This window comes from Pseudophryne corroboree, chromosome 5 (genome assembly GCF_028390025.1).
Source record: "Pseudophryne corroboree isolate aPseCor3 chromosome 5, aPseCor3.hap2, whole genome shotgun sequence".
NCBI lineage: Eukaryota > Metazoa > Chordata > Amphibia > Anura > Myobatrachidae > Pseudophryne > Pseudophryne corroboree.
This window is the reverse complement of record NC_086448.1, coordinates 755702110-755723974: the sequence shown is the minus strand read 5'-3', so window position 1 is coordinate 755723974 and position 21865 is coordinate 755702110. Positions and strand designations below refer to the sequence as shown.

The 21865-nt window shown below is 46.5% G+C and overlaps 2 protein-coding genes across 3 annotated transcripts in view; one reads left to right on the top strand and one right to left on the bottom strand.

Annotated features, from left to right (window-relative positions):
* The window catches only part of MTERF3 (mitochondrial transcription termination factor 3), a 111143-nt gene that overhangs the window by 44080 nt on the left and 45198 nt on the right, over positions 1 to 21865 (bottom strand). The gene's annotated exons all lie outside the window — the stretch shown is intronic.
* The window catches only part of PTDSS1 (phosphatidylserine synthase 1), a 162894-nt gene continuing 151999 nt past the window's right edge, over positions 10971 to 21865 (top strand). Inside the window, exon 1 of the mRNA XM_063924166.1 lies at positions 10971 to 11059. Within this exon, the coding sequence (XP_063780236.1) occupies positions 11043 to 11059 (17 nt within the window). The 5' untranslated portion in view covers positions 10971 to 11042. The remainder of the gene's footprint in view (positions 11060 to 21865) is intronic.

Sequence of the window (21865 nt, the reverse complement as noted above, 5' to 3'; positions counted from 1 at the left end):
CTTATTAAATACTTTGTTCTTTACATAGTTGAATGTGCTGACAACAAAATCACACAAAAAATAAGAATTTACTTACCGATAATTCTATTTCTCGTAGTCCGTAGTGGATGCTGGGAACTCCGTAAGGACCATGGGGAATAGCGGCTCCGCAGGAGACAGGGCACATCTAAAGAAAGCTTTAGGATCACCTGGTGTGCACTGGCTCCTCCCCCTATGACCCTCCTCCAAGCCTCAGTTAGGATACTGTGCCCGGACGAGCGTACACAATAAGGAAGGATTTTGAATCCCGGGTAAGACTCATACCAGCCACACCAATCACACTGTACAACTTGTGATCTGAACCCAGTTAACAGCATGATAATAGAGAAGCCTCTATAAAAGATGGCTCACTACAACAATAACCCGAATTTTTTGGTAACAATAATTATGTACCAGTATTGCAGACAATCCGCACTTGGGATGGGCGCCCAGCATCCACTACGGACTACGAGAAATAGAATTATCGGTAAGTAAATTCTTATTTTCTCTGACGTCCTAGTGGATGCTGGGAACTCCGTAAGGACCATGGGGATTATACCAAAGCTCCCAAACGGGCGGGAGAGTGCGGATGACTCTGCAGCACCGAATGAGAGAACTCCAGGTCCTCCTCAGCCAGGGTAACAAATTTGTAGAAGTTTACAAACGTATTTGCTCCTGACCAAGTAACTGCTCGGCAAAGTTGTAAAGCCGAGACCCCTCGGGCAGCTGCCCAAGATGAGCCCACCTTCCTTGTGGAGTGGGCATTTTAAGATTCTTGGCTGTGGCAGGCCTGCCACAGAATGTGCAAACTGAATTGTACTACAAATCCAACGAGCAATCGTCTGCTTAGAAGCAGGAGCACCCAATTTGTTGGGTGCATACAGGATAAACAGCGAGTCAGATTTTCTGACTCCAGCCGTCCTGGAAACATATATTTTCAGGGCCCTGACCACGTCAAGCAACTTGGAATCCTCCAAGTCCTTAGTAGCCGCAGGTACCACAATAGGTTGCTTCATGTGAAATGCAGAAACCACCTTAGGTAGAAATTGAGGACAAGTCCTCAATTCTGCCCTGTCAGAATGAAATATTAAATAAGGGCTTTTATATGATAAAGCCGCCAGTTCTGACACACGCCTGGCTGAAGCCAGGGCTAACAGCATCGTCACCTTCCATGTGAGATATTTTAAGTCCACAGTGGTGAGTGGTTCAAACCAATGTGACTTTAGGAAAATCAACACAACATTGAGATCCCAAGGTGCCACTGGAGGCACAAAAGGAGGCTGTATATGCAGTACCCCTTTTACAAATGTCTGAACTTCAGGCACTGAAGCCAGTTCCTTTTGGAAGAAAATCGACAGGGCCGAAATTTGAACCTTAATGGACCCTAATTTTAGGCCCATAGACAGTCCTGTTTGCAGGAAATGGAGGAAACGACCCAGTTGAAATTCCTCTGTAGGGCCTTCTTGGCCTCCCACCACGCAACATATTTTCGCCAATGCGGTGATAATGTTTTGCGGTTACGTCCTTCCTGGCCTTGACCAGGGTAGGGATGACTTCATCTGGAATGCCTTTTTCCTTCAGGATCCGGCGTTCAACCGCCAAGCCGTCAAACGCAGCCGCGGTAAGTCTTGGAACAGACAAGGCCCCTGCTGGAGCAGGTCCTTTCTTAGAGGTAGAGGCCACGGTTCGTCCGTGAGCATCTCTTGAAGTTCCGGATACCAAGTCCTTCTTGGCCAATCCGGCAACCACGAGTATAGTTCTTACTCCTCTCCTTCTTATGATTCTCAGTACTTTTGGTATGAGAGGCAGAGGAGGGAACACATACACTGACTGGTACACCCACGGTGTTACCAGAGCGTCCACCGCTATTGCCTGAGGGTCCCCTGACCTGGCGCAATATCTGTCTAGTTTTTTGTTTAGACGGGACGCCATTATGTCCACCTTTGGTTTTTTCCAACGGTTTACAATCAGGTGGAAGACTTCTGGGTGAAGTCCCCACTCTCCCGGGTGAAGGTCGTGTCTGCTGAGGAAGTCTGCTTCCCAGTTGTCCACTCCCGGAATGAACACTGCTGACAGTGCTATCACATGATTCTCCGCCCAGCGAAGAATCCTTGCAGCTTCTGCCATTGCCTCCCTGCTTCCCGTGCCGCCCTGTCTGTTTACGTGGGCGACTGACGTGATGTTGTCCGATTGGATCAATACCGCCTGACCCTGAAGCAGAGGTTTCGCTTGACTTAGGGCATTGTAAATGGCCCTTAGTTCCAGAATGTTTATATGAAGAGATGTCTCCAGGCTTGACCATAAGCCCTGGAAATTCCTTCCCTGTGTGACTGCTCCCCAGCCTCGCAGGCTGGCATCCGTGGCCACCAGGACCCAGTCCCGAATGCCGAATCTGCGGCCCTCTAGAAGATGAGCACTCTGCAACCACCACAGGAGGGATACCCTTGTCCCCGGTGACAGGGTTATCCGCTGAAGCATCTGAAGATGCGACCCGGACCATTTGTCCAGTAGGTTCCACTGGAAAGTCTTGCGTGGAATCTGCCGAATGGGATTGCTTCGTAGGAAGCCACCATTTTTACCCAGAACCCTTGTGCATTGATGCACTGAGACTTGGTTAGGTTTTAGGAGGTTCCTGACTAGCTCGGATAACTCCCTGGCTTTCTCCTCCGGGAGAAACACCTTCTTTCTGGACTGTGTCCAGGATCATCCCTAGGAACAGAAGACCAGTCGTCGGAACCAGCTGCGATTTTGGAATATTGAGAATCCAATCGTGCTGCCGCAACACTACCTGATATAGTGCTACACCGATCTCCAACTGTTCCCTGGATCTTACCCTTATCAGGGAATCGTCCAAGTAACGGATAACTAAAATTCCCTTCCTTCGAAGGAATATCATCATTACGGTCCTTACTTCAGTAAAGACCCGGGGTGCCGTGGACCATCCCTACGGCAGCGTCCGAACTGATAGTGACAGTTCTGTACCATAACCTGAAATACCCTTGGTGAGAAGGGTAAATTTTGACATGAAGGTAAGCATCCTTGATGTCCCGAGACATCATGTAGTCCCCTTCTTCCAGGTTTGCAATCACTGCTCTGAGTGACTCAATTTTGAATTTGAACCTCTGTATGCAAGTGTTCAAAGATTTTAGATTTTAAAATCGGTCTCACCGAGCCGTCTGGCTTCGGTACCACAATAGTGTGGAATAATACCCCGTTCCCTGTTGCAGGAGGGGTACCTTGATTATCACCTGCTGGGAATACAGCTTGTGAATGGTTTCCAAAACTGCCTCCCTGTCAGCGGGAGACGTCGGTAAAACAGACCTTTGGAAACGGCGAGGGGGATACGTCTCGAATTCCAATTTGTACCCCTGAAATATTACCAGAAGGATCCAGGGGTCTACTTGCGAGTGAGCCCACTGCGCACTGAAATTCATTGAGAACGGGACCCCACCGTGCCTGAACTTGTAAAGCCCTAGCGTCATACTGAGGGCTTGGCAGAGGCGGAAAAGAGTTTCTGTTCCTTGGAACTGGCTGATCTCTGCAGCCATTTTCCTCTCCCTCTGTCACGAGCAGAAAAGAGGAACCCTTTTGTTCGCTTGCCAACCAGGCCTGCGCCTGATAATACGGCGTCTTATTTTGAGAGGCGACCTGGGGTACATCCCCTCTTTTAAGGCAATACTTCCAAATGCCGTTTGGAATCCGCATCACCTGACCACTTTACTGGTATAATTGGACAACGCACTTATACTTGATGCCAGTCGGCAAATATTCCGCTGTGCATCATGCATATATAGAAATGCATCTTTTAATTGCTCTATAGGCAATAATATACTGTCCTTATCTAGGATATCATATTTTCAGTCAGGGAATCCGACCACGCCAACCCAGCACTGCACATCCAGGCTGAGGCGATTGCTGGTCGCAGTATAACACCAGTATGTGTGTAAATACATTTTAGGATACCCTCCTGCTTTCTATCTGCAGGATCCTTAAGGGCGGCCATCTCAAGAGAGGGTAGAGCCCTTATACAAGCGTGTGAGCGCCTTATCCCCCCTAGGGGGTGTTTCCCAACGCACCCTAACCTCTGGCGGGAAAAGGTATACTGCCAATAACTTTTTAGAAATGATCAATTGTTATCGGGGGGAAACCCACGCATTTTATTTCTCAGATTCCGGAAAACTACAGGAAGTTTTTCCTCACCAACATAATACCCCTTTTTTTTTTTTTTTTGGTGGTATTCATATTATCAGAAAAGTGTAAACTTTTTTCATTGCCTCAATCATGCAATGTGTGGCCCTATTTGGAAATCACGGTTGTCTCTTCACCGTCGACACAGGAGTCAGTATCCGTGTCGGCGTCTGTATCTGAGGTAACGGGCGCTTTAGAGCCCCTATATGAGACGTCTGGACATGCACAAGCTGAGTAGCCGGCTGTCTCATGTCAACCACTGTCTTTTATACAAAGCTGACACTGTCACGCAATTTCCACAGTACATCCACTCAGGTGTCGACCCCCCAGGGGGTGACAACACTATTACAGACACTCTACTCCGTCTCCTCATCATTTTTCTCCTCATACATGTCGACACAAACGTACCGACACACAGCACACACACAGGGAATGCTCTGATAGAGGACAGGACCCCACTAGCCCTTTGGGGAGACAGAGGGAGAGTTTGCCAGCACACACCAGAGCGCTATATATATACAGGGATAACCTTATATAAGTGTTTTTCCCTTTATAGCTGCTGTATTGTTTATACTGCGCCTAATTTGTGCCCCCCTCTCTTTTTTAACCCCTTTCTGTAGTGTAGTGACTGCAGGGGAGAGCCAGGGAGCTTCCCTCCAACTGAGCTGTGAGGGAAAATGGCGCCAGTGTGCTGAGGAGATAAGGACGCCGAGAAAGGGGCGGAGCCTATCATCCGTTTTCTTGTATGTTTTGGCAGGGGTTAAATGCATCCATATAGCCCAGGAGTTATATGTGATGCATTTATTTTAGCCATAAAAGGTTTTCTAACGATTTATTGCGTCTCAGGGCGCTGCCCCCCCAGCGCCCTGCACCCTCAGTGACCGGAGTGTGAAGTGTGCTGAGAGCAATGGCGCACAGCTGCGGTGCTGTGCGCCTACCTTTATCTGAAGACAGGAAAGTCTTCTGCCGCCGATTTTTCCGGACCTCTTCGCTCTTCTGGCTCTGTAAGGGGGCCGGCGGCGCGGCTCCGGTGACCCATCCAGGCTGAACCTGTGATCGTCCCTCTGGAGCTAATGTCCAGTAGCCTAAGAAGCCCAATCCACTCTGCACGCAGGTGAGTTCGCTTCTTCTCCCCTTAGTCCCTCGATGCAGTGAGCCTGTTGCCAGCAGGTCTCACTGAAAATAATAAACCTAAACTAAAACTTTCACAAAGAGCTCAGGAGAGCCCCTAGTGTGCACCCTTCTCGTCGGGCACAGAAAATCTAACTGAGGCTTGGAGGAGGGTCATAGGGGGAGGAGCCAGTGCACACCAGGTGATCCTAAAGCTTTCTTTAGATGTGCCCTGTCTCCTGCGGAGCCGCTATTCCCCATGGTCCTTACGGAGTTCCCAGCATCCACTAGGACGTCAGAGAAATTATCAATGGGAATCAAATTTATTAACCCATTGAGGTCTGGATTTGGAGTCACCCTCAAAATTAAAGTGGAAAAACACACTACAGGCTGATCCAACTTTGATGTAATGTCCTTAAAACAAGTCAAAATGAGGCTCAGTAGTGTGTGTGGCCTCCACATGCCTGTATGATCTCCCTACAACCCACACAAGTGGCTCAGGTAGTGCAGCTCATCCAGGATGACACATCAATGCGAGCTGTGGCAAGAAGGTTTGCTGGGTCTGTCAGCGTAGTGTCCAGAGCATGGAGGCGCTACCAGGAGACAGGCCAGTACATCAGGAGACGTGGAGGAGGCCGTAGGAGGGCAACAACCCAGCAGCAGGACCGCTACCTCCGCCTTTGTGCAAGGAGGAACAGGAGGAGCACTGCCAGGGCCCGGCAAAATGACCTCCAGCAAGCCACAAATGTGCATGTGTCAACTCAAACGATCAGAAACAGACTCCATGAGGGTGGTATGAGGGCCCAACGCCCACAGGTGGGGGTTGTGCTTACAGCCCAACACCGTGCAGGACGTTTGGCATTTGCCAAAGAACACCAAGATTGGCAAATTCGCCACTGGCGCCCTGAGCTCTTCACAGATGAAAGCAGGTTCCCACTGAGCACATGTGACAGACTTGACACAGTCTGGAGACGCCAAGGAGAACATTCTGCTGCCTGCAACATCCTCCAGCATGACCGGTTTGGCAGTGGGTCAGTAATGGTGTGGGGTGGCATTTCTTTGGGGGGCCGCACAGCCCTTTATGTGCTCACCAGAGGTAGCCTGACTGCCATTAGGTACCGAGATGAGATCCTCAGACCCCTTGTGAGACCATATGCTGGTGTGGTTGGCCCTGGGTTCCTCCTAATGCAAGACAATGCTAGACCTCATGTGGCTGGAGTGTGTCAGCAGTTCCTGCAAGACGAAGGCATTGATGCTATGGACTGGCCCGCCTATTCCCCAGACCTGAATCCAATTGAGCACATGGGACATCATGTCTCGCTCCATCCACCAACGCCACGTTGCACCACAGACTGTCCAGGAGTTGGCGGATGCTTTAGTCCAGGTCTGGGAGGAGATCCCTCAGGAAACCATCGCCACCTCATCAGGAGCATGCCCAGGTATTGTAGGGAGGTCATACAGGCACGTGGAGGCCACACACACTACTGAGCCTCATTTTTACTTGCTTTAAGGACATTACATCAAAGTTGAATCAGCCTGTAGTGTGTTTTTCCACTTTAATTTTGAGGGCGACTCCAAATCCAGACCTCCATGGGTTAATAAATTTGATTTCCATTGATAATTTTTGTGTGATTTCGTTGTCAGCACATTCAACTATGTAAAGAACAAAGTATTTAATAAGAATATTTAATTCATTCAGATCTAGGATGTGTTAGTTTAGTGTTCCCTTTATTTTTTTGAGCAGTGTATATATATATATATATATATATATATATATATATATATATATATATATAGTGCTTCATGGTTGAACCTATATTGCACTAAATCACTGTGCCCCCCCTCATTTTTACATTGCTAGGTGTTTAACAGTGTTTTGGCGGGCCCAGCATCTCTGAGGAGAAAATGGCGCTGTATAGAGTTGTGAGGGCTAAGCCACGCCCCCTTCCTGGCGCGCTTCAGTCCCGCTATATTTTTACATTTTTATACTGGCGGGGGTCCGTATACAGTGCCTATGCACTGTATACATCTTTACCAGGCTTTATTTATGAAGTATATTGCTGCCCAGGGCGCCACCCTTGTAGTGCCGCTTGTGTGTGGGAGCAATGGCGCGCAGCGCGACCGCTGCGCGGTACCTCCGAGACCCTGAAGTCTTCTGCCGTCACTGAAGTCTTCTGTTCTTCCTATACTCACCCGGCTTCTTTCTTCTGGCTCTGTGAGGGGGGTGACGGCGCGGCTCCGGGAACGAGCAGCTAGGCGAACCAAGTGATCAGACCCTCTGGAGCTAATGGTGTCCAGTAGCCTAAGAAGCAGAGCCCTTGAACTCAAAAGAAGTAGGTCTGCTTCTCTCCCCTCACTCCCACGATGCAGGGAGCCTGTAGCCAGGAGGTCTCCCTGAAAATAATAAACCTAACAAAGTCTTTTCAGAGAAACTCAGGAGAGCTCCCCTAGTGTGTGTCCAGTCTCTCTGGGCACAGAGTCTAACTGAGGTCTGGAGGAGGGGCATAGAGGGAGGAGCCAGTTCACACCCATTCAAAGTCTTATAGTGTGCCCATGTCTCCTGCGGATCCAGTCTATACCCCATGGTCCTTTTGGAGTTCCCAGCATACTCTTGGACGTATGAGAAATAACATTTGTAGAGAGATTTAGATTTTGGTGGGATATATTGTTTCTGTGCAGGGTAAATACTGCCTGCTTTATTTTTACACTGCAATTTAGATTTCAGTTTGAACACATCCCACCCAAATCTAACTCTCTCTGCACATGTTATATCTCCCCCACCCTGCAGTGCATATGGGCCCTCATTCCGAGTTGTTCGCTCGCTAGCTGCTTTTAGCAGCATTGCACACGCTAGGCCACCGCCCTCTGGGAGTGTATCTTAGCTTAGCAGAAGTGCGAACGAAAGATTAGCAGAATTGCAAATAGAAATTTCTTAGCAGTTTCTGAGTAGCTCCAGACTTACTCTGCCATTGCGACCAGCTCAGTCCTTTTCGTTCCTGGTTTGACGTCACAAACACATCCAGCGTTTGCCCAACCACTCCCCCGTTTCTCCAGCCACTCCTGCGTTTTGCAACTCGAACGCCTGCGTTTTTCCGCACACTCCCATAAAACGGCCAGTTTCCGCCCAGAAACACCCACTTCCTGTCAATCACACTACGATCAGCACAGCGATGAAAAAGCTTTGTTATGCCGTGAGTAAAATACCTAACTTTTGTGTAAAATAACTATGCATGCGCTCTGCGAACCTTGCGCATGCGCAGTAAGCGACTAATCGCAGTATAGAGAAAATCGGCAACGAGCGAACAACTCGGAATGACCCCCATGGTTATGCCCAACTGCTAACAAATTTGCTGCTGCGATCAACTCTGAATTACCCCCTAAGTGCAGTGTACTGGGGAAAATTGTCTTTGTGGGGGTTTTTTTCTATATAAACTGCTTCCTTACCAGTTACTTATTTTAAGCCTATAAATTAATTTGGCAACTTGCATTTTGCATTTCAATGTTGTGAACGGCATATATAGGATCAGCAGCTGACAGGGAGTGTTGATCTTTGTAGCGCCACGATAGAGAGTTTTGGGTTACCAGCAGGTAAGTTTGCTCTCAAAAAACCCTTTAATGTATTAATGTATGACCCAATAAAGGACTCTCACTGTTTATAGTTAGGACCTTAGCAAAGGTGCCTTGATATGACAGTAAATTTACAAATGTTTCTAATAATGGTTTCTTCCGCATTTTATTTACATATTGTGATAAGAGGGCTAGGGGGGGGGGGGGGGGGGGGCTGGGAGTGTCCTGAGAATGCCAGTCAAACTTCCCTGTGATACATTGCATGCGATATATCACATGCACAAAAAAACACACTTTTTTTTCCATCCGATTCCGCTATATCATTAGTGTAGCACCAACGATCTAGGGGATCCTATCCGACAGCCACGGGGATGCGTATCAGGTTGGATATGATCTAAAACACATACGATTGTACACAATTTCATACAATATATCAGGCGGATATATCGGAACTGTATGAAATCGTGTATGGGGCCCTTTAGTCTTTTTACTGGCTTATTGCAGTATACTGGAGGAAAGGTTATTTGTGTTTTCTCTTGTATGGAAAGAGAGACAGATATGGGTGTATTCAATAGGACCGGACAGCTCTCTATTCAATGCCGGGCCAAACCAGACAGGTTTGGCCGGTTCACGACAGTGTCAATCCAACTTTTTTTTAAAGTCGAATTGACATTGGGGGTAATTCTGAGTTGATCGCAGCAGGAACTTTGTTAGCAGTTGGGCAAAACCATGTGCACTGCAGGGGAGGCAGATATAACATTTGCAGAGAGAGTTAGATTTGGGTGGGTTATTTTGTTTCTGTGCAGGGTAAATACTGGCTGCTTTATTTTTACACTGCAAATTAGATTGCAGATCGAACACACCCCACCCAAATCTAACTCTCTCTGCACATGTTATATCTGCCTCCCCTGCAGTGTATATGGTTTTGCCCAATTGCTAACAGAATTCCTGCTGCGATCAACTTGGAATTAGGCCCCATGTGCACTGCAGGGGAGGCAGATATAACATGTGCAGAGAGAGTTAGATTTGGGTGGGTTATTTTGTTTCTGTGCAGGGTAAATACTGGCTGCTTTATCTTTACACTGCAATTTAGATTGCAGATTGAACACACCACACCCAAACCTAACTCTCTCTGCACATGTTATATCTGTCCCCCTGCAGTGCACATGGATTTGCCCAACTGCTAACAAAGTTCCTGCTGCGATCAACTCAGAATTACCCCCATTGTCGGAAACGGGGCTAAAACCCGACGGGTTTGGCCCCGCTTCCGTGGATCGTGTATTCCAACAGTCTTCCAACAAGTCGGATTTCCCGACTTGTCGGAAGAAACGGCTCGACATTGAGGTCGGAAGGGGTTCCAACCTATTCAATCAGTTGGAAACTGCTGTCTTTCCGACAAGACGGCAGTTTCCAACTCTTATTGACTATACCCCATAGTAGACGTCTATCAATATCATCAAGGTGATTAAAAGATGAACCCTTAATCGTTATACTCTAAAGCAATGAGGTAAAAATATTTACATAAATAGCTATACATGTTAGAAATACATTCTCCAGGGCCAAATACTATCACACTTTTCAATGATTGTGTATATGACAGCCTATGGAAGTTGTCGGGGAATGTGCCTTGGACAGCCATGCCTGGCTTTAGACAATTGGGCATTATTACACATTTAGCATCTCTTATATCGTAGCACTATGAAGACTTAGGGCCTAATTCAGATCTGATCGCAGCAGCAAATTTGTTAGCTAATGGGCAAAACCATGTGCACTGCAGGAGGGGGGCCCAGATATATATCATGTGCAGAGAGAGCTAGATTTGGGTGGGGTGTGTTCAAACTGTAATCTAAATTGCAGTGTAATAATAAAGCAGCCAGTATTTACCCTGCACAGAAACAAAATAACCCACCCAAATCTAACTCTCTCTGCACACATTATATCTGGCCCCCCTGCAGTGCACATGGTTTTGCCCATTAGCGAACAAATTTGCTGCTGCGATCAGGTCTGAATTACCCCCTTAAACAACAACACAATTCACAACTTATTTACGTTACAGACGGATCATCATGCATGTATGTGACGGAAAGCAACTGGAAAAGTACACGAATAAGGATGACACCCTAACTCCGGATCTGCATCACTAGACCAGGATATGCAAAATGGCATTTGAAAAAAGGCAAGTTACAGTATTTACTAGATACTTACCAATGTGATACTGACATTCAGATTCCAACCAGTACTTAGTGAAAATAAGATTAAAGACTTACTGCCCTCTGGTAGTTACTGGCAGACAAACATATGCAGTATAAATACATGTTCTATTTTAAATGAGTAAAAGCAAAATTCCACATGTGACTATTTAGGAGTTTAACCTGTAAAATAGAACTGAAGAACAAAGGGCCTGATCCGGAGATGTACGTTTAGTTGATGATAACATACATCTCCGAAGCCGCACTAGGTATGTGCCGATCAGGTCCTGCGATGTCGCTCGCGGTACCTCAAAAGCCGCATCATAACTGATATGCTGTTTGCTTTGGGGGGGCGAATGCAGGCAGGGTTCCAGACAACAGGGCCGACACTAAAGCTAGGGCTCGAAGACGCGTCACTCGTGATTTCGCCGGACATCCGGAATAACCTGAGATGTCCGATTTCTCCGATGTCTGGCGGTCACACAGATGATCTGATGCTGTGTTTCCAGACACAGCAGCGGGTCACAGTAGCCGTCTTTTTACTTAAGATGCCTCCTGCGGCTTTGGCATCATTTTGCTGAATAGCTGTGTACAAAGACGTAGCGGCTGTGTGAACAGCTTCCACCTCTGAATCAGCCTTATACCTGAAAAATGTAACCCTTATCCTGGTTGCAGAGTGCATCTAACATGAACTAGTACCAGCTGTAGGTTTATAGGAAGGGGGCTATGTTTATGCAGTCCCTTGTGTATACCAGGCCAACATCAGATGTTTGAAAAGAGTAGCGCGAAAAGCTATTCACACCACTCACTTCAAACACCACACGTTTACATTTGCGAGGAGCCAGACATGGACAGAGAAACGCATACGTGCCCCCCCCCCCCCCCCTCTTTTATGAATAAGCTATAGTACAGTTAGAAACACTCTGCTAGAGAGGGTCATATGAGCAGTTAGATACAGGATATTAAGTAATACAATGCAAAAGCCCGCAAACAGCAGGCAGCAAGTTAGAGTAATGACAATGACAGTTTCTTGTGCCTGTTTGATTTGACGCATGTAGTTTTGTTTGCAAAATATTATCATAAGTTACTAAAGCAAACGGGCTACTTGTAGCTGTTGTAATGTAGACTGTAGTCTGCAGGTGTCCGCACAGGATTATGTGCCCCTGGAATATATAATAACAGCATTCTGCACTGGAGTTTATCCTGTAAACCTCATGGGAGATTGGCGCAGATAAGCAGCAGGCTAGTTATGCTGTGATGGATTAGGGATTCTGGGCCACTTCTGAAACGCTGCAATTGTTCATTTACCGACGCATACTAAGGAATAAAGATTCCATACAAGTATTTACAGAACACAAGTCATGGCTATTAAACTTAACTCATTTGCCAATATCATTTTGAGAAACACAGCTGTTCGTCACTAACCTTATGTAAACCAGTCATTCCTTCTCACTCAATGAACGCCAAGGGCCAAATGGCCATAAGTCAAGGGTCATAACTAGGGATGTGCAAACGGTGCAATGGCACAGCGCACGGGGGCCATGGAGATAGCACTATCGCTGTCCCACGTCACCTGCATGTGACTTGCAAGGTGAATGGAATGGCCTTCTTTAGCCAATAGAGCTACTGCAGAGGCACCCGGAGTATCCAAATGGGTGTAGATCATTAGATCTACACTAAAAAGGTCTACAATCAATCAATAGGTCAACCCCCAATGGTCGACAGGGTCAAAAGGGCAACATAAAAACGGTCAACACAGAAAAAGGTCAACGCAGTTTTAGTTCGATTTTATTTTTGGGTGTTTGTCACTTTTCTGACACAAAAAAAAGCCCCATTCGTGTACAGCTGTGCTCGGAACAGGTTACTATTCCAAACCGTAGCCCATGTGGATGGTAAAGTATGAAAAAGTAAAAAAAAAAACGTGTGTTGACCTTTTGTGTGTCAACCATTGTCATGTCGACCTTTTGAACCCGTCAAACTTTTGTACTGTTTACCTTTTGACTATGCAGACTTAATGCATGTTGACCATTATTGGTCGACGTATTGACTGTCACCCTATAGACTGGATACCCATCCAGCAGTGCTCCAAGTAGGCGCCCTACAACATCCCGGAGCCAGCACAGGGCACACATTTAAAGCGCCAGTTCACGCAAATTGCAAGCTATTATATTTGGTATCCGGTCTCTAGGTCGACCACACTTAGGTCGACCACTATTGGCCGACAGTAACTAGGTTGACAGGGTTTCTAGGTCGACATGTTCTAGGTCAACAGGTCAAAAGATCAACATGAGTTTTTCACAATTTGTTTTTTTTTTTTTTTTACTTTTTCATACTTAACGATCCACGTGGACTACAATTGGGAATAGTAACCTGAATGCGAGGGGACACAGTGCACTAATTTGGGGTTCCCGGTCACTGTACGGAGAAAAACGTCACCAAAAAAAAAAAAAAAATCATGCCGACCTTTTCTGCCGAGAATCTGTCGACCAATAGTGGTCGACCTTCCATACCACACCCAATATATTTCACATCAATTCTACAAACACAATACCATAGTCATCAATTCATTGGAATGTTCTGTTGTCTTATAGTCCATGGAAAGCACACATATTCAATACTTCAAATAAAGTTTAATGGCCTTTGAATAGCATCTCTCTAGTCTGAAAATGCATTTAAAAACAGTAAAGTGAGTTCGGCATGATTTACCGGCAGTCAGGAGGCCGACGCCGGAATCCCCGACAGTCAGAATGCCGGCAGTGAGCGCAGCGAGTCCACTCGCTGGCTCGCTTCTCTTGCCACACTATTGAATTCCCCTTCGGGTGGTGGCGTGGACCAAAACCCGAGTGGGAATTCCGGGCTTCGGTCGGGATTCCGACTGCCAACATTTGACCAGCTGTCGGGATTCCGGCGTTGTTATCCTTAACGCCGGGATCCTGACAGGAGGTAAATTAACCGCATCCCCAGTAAAGTATTTGGTACAGTTACCATAGTCTTATTAGGTGTACTCTGCCGCTGCACATGCCATGTGATAAATTGGTGTTGTGTCATACATTCCACCTAAATTTTAAACTAGCACGTCTTTAAGCAATGCATAGAAGAAATAAAAAAAAGGACATATTGCCACACAATCGTGAAAACAGTATGTGCCCTATAGTAATAACATCATATTGTGTCAGATTTCTGAAAAGTAATTTAATTACTTGACGTGGCGAATAAATGCTAGATCAGATACAACTGTCCCCTCATACTGTATGCCTAAATATAGTGTTTACATGACAAAATATAGGTTCACATGCTCCAGTATAGGCCCAAACAGGTTGACCCTGGTTATCCTTGTGATGTCTTATTTACCGTCAAACAGAAACCCATACCGTGACGGGAATCAAATTACCAGCAATGAATGTGGCGCGAGTAAGTGTGGCTGTATGCCGTACCTACGGTGGGATCCGGTCTGAAGATCGACAGTGTCTAGGTCGACAATGTTTAGGTCGACAGTCACTAGGTCGACATGGATGGAAGGTCGACAGGGTTTCTAGGTCGACATGTGCTAGGTCGACAGGTCTAAAAGGTCGACATGAGTTTTTCAAAAAATTTTTCTTTTTTTGAATTCTTTCATACTTAACGATCCACGTGGACTACGATTGGAACGGTAAAGTGTGCCGAGCGAAGCGGTAGCGGAGCGAAGGCACCATGCCCGAAGCATGGCGAGCGAAGCGAGCCATGCGAGGGGACGCGGTGCACTAACTTGGGATCCCGGTCACTCTACGAAGAAAACGACACAAAAAAAAATAAAAATCCTCATGTCGACCTTTAGACCTGTCGACCTAGCACATGTCGACCTAGAAACCCTGTCGACCTTCCATCCATGTCGACCTAGTGACTGTCGACCTATAGTGGTCGACCTAAACATTGTCGACCTAGACACTGTCGATTTGATGAACCACACCCACCTACGGTACTGTGGTACTCGTGGTTCTTTGTAGTACTAGAAGGGGCCATGAAGTGAACAAATTCAGGTGCCGTTGCCAAGTTTACATGCCACCACAGCCCCGCCCACCCCGCACGAGCTGTTCACAGGTAACCGGATTCCTCCCGTGTGTCACAGGCAGTCCCAGAATGTGAGGAGACCACATCGGTCTGGGCTCAGGATGACAGAATTGCAGGGTGCCATTTCAGTATATTCAATAAATATACACATTTTATTTTTTTATCTATTAATTTCCACTGGCCTTGAGCAGTGGATTATTTCCAGCATGAAAAATCTATGTTTATTTTTAATTGCTGGTAGAATTTAATTATCTTACACAGATGGAATGCTGGAGTTTGGCTGGAACGTGTAAGGTGGGGAAGGGAAGGCCAGGAAAACACGGTCTAGGAGAGGCAAAATACAATGGAACCGTGTGACTTGGCAAGTCCGGTTCAGATTTGGAATGTAGAAATGCAATAACCAATCACATCTACATTACTCATATCTGGATCTCAATGGGTCCTGTTATTCTCTGCATCTTCCTCCATAACATACAGCAATTTATTATACTCTGTTCACACAGATTAGTTATCCATCAAGGCTGCGGAGTACTAGCCCAAATTGCTAGATTTAAAATTCTGAATGAGAATATCTTATTGCAACTGGATGTTCAAGACAAGTGGGAAACCGATGACTAGCCATAACAGGGAGGCCAAGGGGTGTGTTCATAGCGAAATGCCATGTTTTGCTTTAACTTTTTAACTGACGTCGCATTTTACCACATTTTTTGTTTGTTTTTAAAGTGGTATTCATGTACATTTACTTACAGTCGGTGCAATCCGATATCCCGCAGTTTTGCGATCCTGTCTTCTCTCTTTATTGCGGCTTCTTTGCTTTCTGCGCATGCGCCGTGGCAGCAGCAGCAGCGGCAGGGCTCAGGTCAGAGCAGCAGCGAAGGGAGGATGTTGGGGGGGGACAAGCAAGCCGGCAGCAGGCAGTCAGTGCGGGGTGGGGACAGAGCGAGGGGGCAGTCAGCAGAGGTCACCCAGCATATGCATATGTCGGGTCACTTAACTATAGCGGCGATGGTGGTAGGGGCAGAATAAGGAGGCACTGGGGCAGCAAGGAGGTCGTGACTCAGCATATTATTTATTATCAGTTTCTTATATAGCGCAGCATATTCCATTGCGCTTTACAATTAGAGCAACAGTTATAGAACAAAACTGGGTAAAAACAGACAGAGAGGTAGGAAGGCCCTGCTCGCAAGCTACAATCTATAGGGAAATAGATACACACAAGGATAGATGCTACCTACTGCATAATGGTCCACCAGGTTGCTAGGTTCTTAATGGGTTGTATGATATGATCACCCAGCAATGTTGGCCAAGTGTCAGGAGGGTGTGAGAGTAAACAAAGACAAGATATGTGAGGTTATGTGGACTGTACAGAGAGGATGTAATTAGATAGGGAAGCACTGAAGGTTATGTGGGTGGGTTTGGAATTTGATAGGCTTGTCATGTGCGTATGTCGGGTCACCTTATTATAGCGGCGGGGGCAGGAGCAAAGCGAGAGGGTACTGGAGCAGTGTGCAGTGAGGAGGAGGAGACTCGGCATATGCCCTGGGCTCCTCTGATTAGCTGTTGTCACGGGTGTAGTATGGTTTGCCGGCGGTCGGGGTCCCGGCGAGCAGCATACCGACGCCAGAATCCCGACCGCTGGCATACCGACAGCTGGGCGAGCGCGAATGAGCCCCTTGCGGGCTTGCTGCGCTCGCCATGCTGCGGGCACGGTGACGCGCCACACTATCTATTCTCCCTCCAGGGGGGTCGTGGACCCCCTAGAGGGAAAAAAGATGTCGGTATGCTGGCGGTCGGGATTCTGGCGCAGGTATGCTGGTCGCCGGGTGCCCAGCCGCCGGCAACCCAAAGACCACCCGTTGTCACAGAAGGGGACAGAGAGAACATGGAAACGGCAGTCACTGCTCTTCTCCCCTAACAAGCCTCCTTACGCCATCCTGAGATGTCAAATGGATTTTGCAAACTGAAACTGCTGAGCTTTCCATGCTTCTATGAATCGCTCTCCCCATACTGCTGTATGGGGAAGCAAAGTCTACACCAATCAGGGGAACTGCTGGAGAAATCTGAGATTTCTCTGCAGTAACCCCTTCTGTGAATAGAAGGAAGCCATGAAAAGTCCTGTTATCACTGAGAAAGGGGCTTTTCACTGCTACATGAATAGACCCCTAAGTGAAGATACCCCAACCATACAGGTATGAGGGAGGGAACGTTATGGGCACGATTCGAAAAAGGGAGCAAATACATTTATATTTGTGGTATGCAGGGTACATACTGGCTTTGCATGTAGCCCACAAATACTGGGCGGCTTCATTTTTACACTGCAATTGGGATCCTAGTTTGGACACGCTCCTCTCACATCTAAAGCTCTCTGCACATTTTATATCTGCCCCACCTGCATTGTAGAATGGTGTTGCCAAGGTGCAAAGTTACTCAGAATCAGCCCCTATGAGCGTAAGGTTTATACAAGTGGTTTAACCCACAGCGCCGTAGGGCCTACAAAAGCACTATGAAACTTATTGAAAAAATAGTACACATTATTATTACCAGTTAATTATATAGCACATACATATTCTGCCCCAGTGGAGCCTACAATCTATCTTCCCTACCACATGTACACACAGACACATTCACGGTAGGGTTAATTTTGTTGGGATCCAATTAACCTACCTGTATATTTTGGGATTGTGGGAGGAAACCGGAGTACCCAGAGGAAACCCAAGCAAATACGGGGAGAACATGCAAACTCCACACAGAGCCATGGTGAGAATCGAACCCATGAACTCAGTGCTGTGAGGCAGTAATGCTAACCACAAAATAAGTATGTGCTAGTGTACTCAGACTGATGGAAGTGGATACTGTTCTTTGCACCAGGTTATTGAATAAATCAACAGAGCAGGGAGTAGAATTCCGTATTCCTGGATTTCATGTACTTACTATCTGGAAGCATACACAGCAGCAGTGTCTCTGTAATAGTGTACACTCTGAATCTGTCCACAGGACAGTGATGATCAGCGCACTAATGCATATTTAAAGGGACGAGTATATAGAAAATGACAGTATATGTTTGCTGGGATCCAGTACGATTTACCAGCGGGCAGGATGCTGGATGTCCATATCCCGACAGCGGAATCCCACCCGCCAGAATGCCGGCAGCGGGCAAAGTGCAGAGTCCCCTTGCGGTCTCGTTGCTCTTCGCCTGGCTGTGGGCTTGGTGGCCGGCTGCGCTCGCCACAGGATCTATTCCCACTCTATGGGTATTCTGGACACCCATGAGTGGGAATAGTCCTGTTTTTCCAGGATTCCGACTGGCGGCATTGTCGGCTGTCGGGATTCCAGCATTGGTGTCCTGAACGCCGGGATCTCAACAGCCGACAAATTGAACGAATCCTGTTTACTTAACAGAGTGAGGATTCCCGCTTTTACTTGCAGTGTATGGGTGGAGGGGCTGAGCTAACAGAACAGCAGCAATGAGACCATGACTGTAAATATGAAGACGGTGCCGTATAAATAATCCTACAAGTCCAAAGTGTAAACCAACCCAGAAAATTATGTTTGTGTGGTGGGTCCTACACACTCGGCGACTGGCCGCTGAGCTGCCCGACGGCAAGGGGGGGGTGAAGGCGGGAGTGAAGTTTCTTCACTCCCCCGTCACCCGGCCCCATAGCCCTGCATGCTGATATGGACGAGATTGGTCCATATTGGCCTGCAGGTATGAACGAGCCAGCACCAACGATGAACGAGCGCGGGGACTCGTATCGTTCATCATTGGTGCCTACACACTGAAAGGTATGAACGATATCATTCATATCTTTCAGTGAAATCTTTAAGTGTGTAGGGCCCTTAAGATGAGGCTTATTCTGGTCTTTATCACCTATGATGCTCATCCAATCAGATGCAGTTCAACAAGTAGAAAAAAAAATCACTATAAAATCTTATCTCTAACAATCATTAGTTACCAGCCCGTCAACATGACACTAACTACAGTGCCAGCAGCTGTGTGCGCCTGAATGAGTGCCATCTATTGGCTGCCGGCGCACAAGACACTTTAATTCCCCCCAGAGAGGTGAGGAGCAGCATTAGTCTTTTATTATATAGGATACCTTTATAAATAAAAGCCCCGACCATTTATGCACCCTACAGTTTGCTGAAGCCATTAAATCTACCCAATATTGCCCCCAGACTCCTTGCCTGCACTCTGCCATCCTCAGACCTCACCATACTTCTACAGGCATGGCACTACGCTGTAACGCACACTGCCGATCAACCACATTTCCCGCTGTTATATATGCATAAGCCAGACAGGACCGGTTGGCAACGTGACAGGTGACTTGTGGCACGGAGACGACAGCGACAGCTCTGCAAGTACACGTACAATGGGCGACAAATTTCAGATGATAACAATGTATTCAATGTATTGCCTTGTACATACACAGCTACAAACGTCACGAAGTACACTGCTGAATTGTAACGCATTGCTCTGACCTAATAGCTTCCTTCTGTGTTTAAGCCATACATTTATAGAAATAAGGTAGAACAGCTTTCTTCCAATGTCAGGGACAAGGAGAATAAACAGTTCTGTGTTTTTCAGCCATGCATATTAACAAACCCAGAAAGGTCAGGTGATAGGTTTAGTAAAGCTTGTAGGAAGGTACATACAAGCACATATATTACAAGGTATTTAAACACCATGACGAAATCCGTTATCAGCTTTTACAGAAGACAAATACAAAGGAAAAATACAAAGGAAAAATAATGGAGTTGGTGCGCAGTTAAAGAATGACAAGGAGAGATGAAACAGAGATAAGAAATTACTATTTGAGGAACAGAACCTTCTGAACTACACAGAAGGGAGAAATCAGATCTCAGAGAGAGAGACGCGGCAGCCTGGAGTGTCAAGGTGAACAGATAAACCAGCTGCAGATTCTATACACTAATGGTTCCCGCTGAGGAAGGTCGATTAATTTTCCAGCGACGGGAGATGTCCCTCAGCTCTGTACAGCTTTATCTCTGCTTTCCTCATTCAGTAATGAATGCATCTCCCGTGCTATTGTAATTGTAGAGAGAGCTCCCTTATCTGACCAAAGGTATTGAGAGAAGAAAATTTACATTTGGAAAATACTATACAATTTAGCATAGATTCTGATCTCTTGATTATGTTTTATTTATCAAATCTGTCATCCCATATCTTAAAATTACATAGAGTAAACCAGTCGCCCTCCCATCAAATTGCACTGATGTCTTTATACAATCAGAAGTTAAAGGAAGCAACGTATATTTTGTAATCGCTTATACTCAGAAGGCTGTGACCGTTACTAGGCCACCTCCTCCATGGCCTTGCACAGTAATTCCATAACGTGTATAAGCGGTACCATAATGTGAATAAAGGGCACTACTGAGTGACGTAATGTGAATAAGGGGCACTGCTGTGTGTCATAACGTGAATAAGGGACACTGCTATGTGTTGTCATTTGAATAAGGGGCACTACATTCGGTGTAATGGGAATAAGGTTGTTCTACTGTGTGGCGTAATTTGAATTGGGGGTACTATTGTGTGACCACACCCCTTGTGAGACCATTGTCTCTTTATAAAGTATGGGAGGTAATGCACAAATTTATAGCTTGCAGGGTACGCATAACACCGTAACACTGGCCCTGGCACTGCATAATGGGAGGTGGGGGTAGGTTGCACGGGAGAGGGTACTTGGCATGGGATGCCCACAGTTCTGGGAATATCGGGCAGATGGCAACCACTCCTGTATCCTGCTCTGCAAAACTCACTTTTTCTTATAGGCTGTAAACTAGTAAAGCCCTTTATAATTGGGAGAGAGACCTAGGGGTATATGCAATTGCGGTCGAATTCCCGAAATTGTCGAATTTCGGGACTTTCTCGCCCCAAAAAAAAAAAATCGTCAATGCAATTCAGTACTTTCCGTCCAAAAAACTGACTTTCAAAATTCGACTTTTTGAAATTCGACTTTTGTCAAATTCGACTTTTCTGCAATGATACAAGTGCTGCAATTCGACCAAAGTATATTCAATTGAAGTTTGGAAATTCGACAACAGTGCTTTTAGACAGTAAATTCGACTTTTTCAATCCGCCACACTTTGGTGGGTGAAACTAATAAAAAAAAATTAAAACATGTTTTTTTTTGTGTTTTTTTTATTGATAATAGCATATCTATTTATATTAGAAGGGATTATGTACTTGGTTTGTCTTTTTTGGAGGCACAAGTATTATTTATATATTTTTTAAAATAATATTTTTTTATTTTTTTTTTAGATGGAATGGTAAAATTCAGAAAAAAAATGGCGTGGGGTCCCCCCCTCCAAAGCATAACCAGCCTCGGGTTCTTCGAGCTGGTCCTGGTTCTAAAAATGCGGGGGGGAAAATTGACAGGGGATCCCCCGTATTTTTAAAACCAGCACCGGGCTCTGCGCCTGGTGCTGGTGCAAAAAATACGGGGGACAAAAAGAGTAGGGGTCCCCCGTATTTTATACACCAGCATCGGGCTCAACTAGCTGGACAGATAATGCCACAGCCGGGGGTCACTTTTATACAGTGCCCTGCGGCCATGGCATTAAATATCCAACTAGTCACCCCTGGCCGGGGTACCCTGGGGGAGTGGGGACCCCTTCAATCAAGGGGTCCCCCCCCCCCCAGCCACCCAAGGGCCAGGGGTGAAGCCCGAGGCTGTCCCCCCCATCCAAGGGCTGCGGATGGGGGGCTGATAGCCTTGTCAAAATTGAAA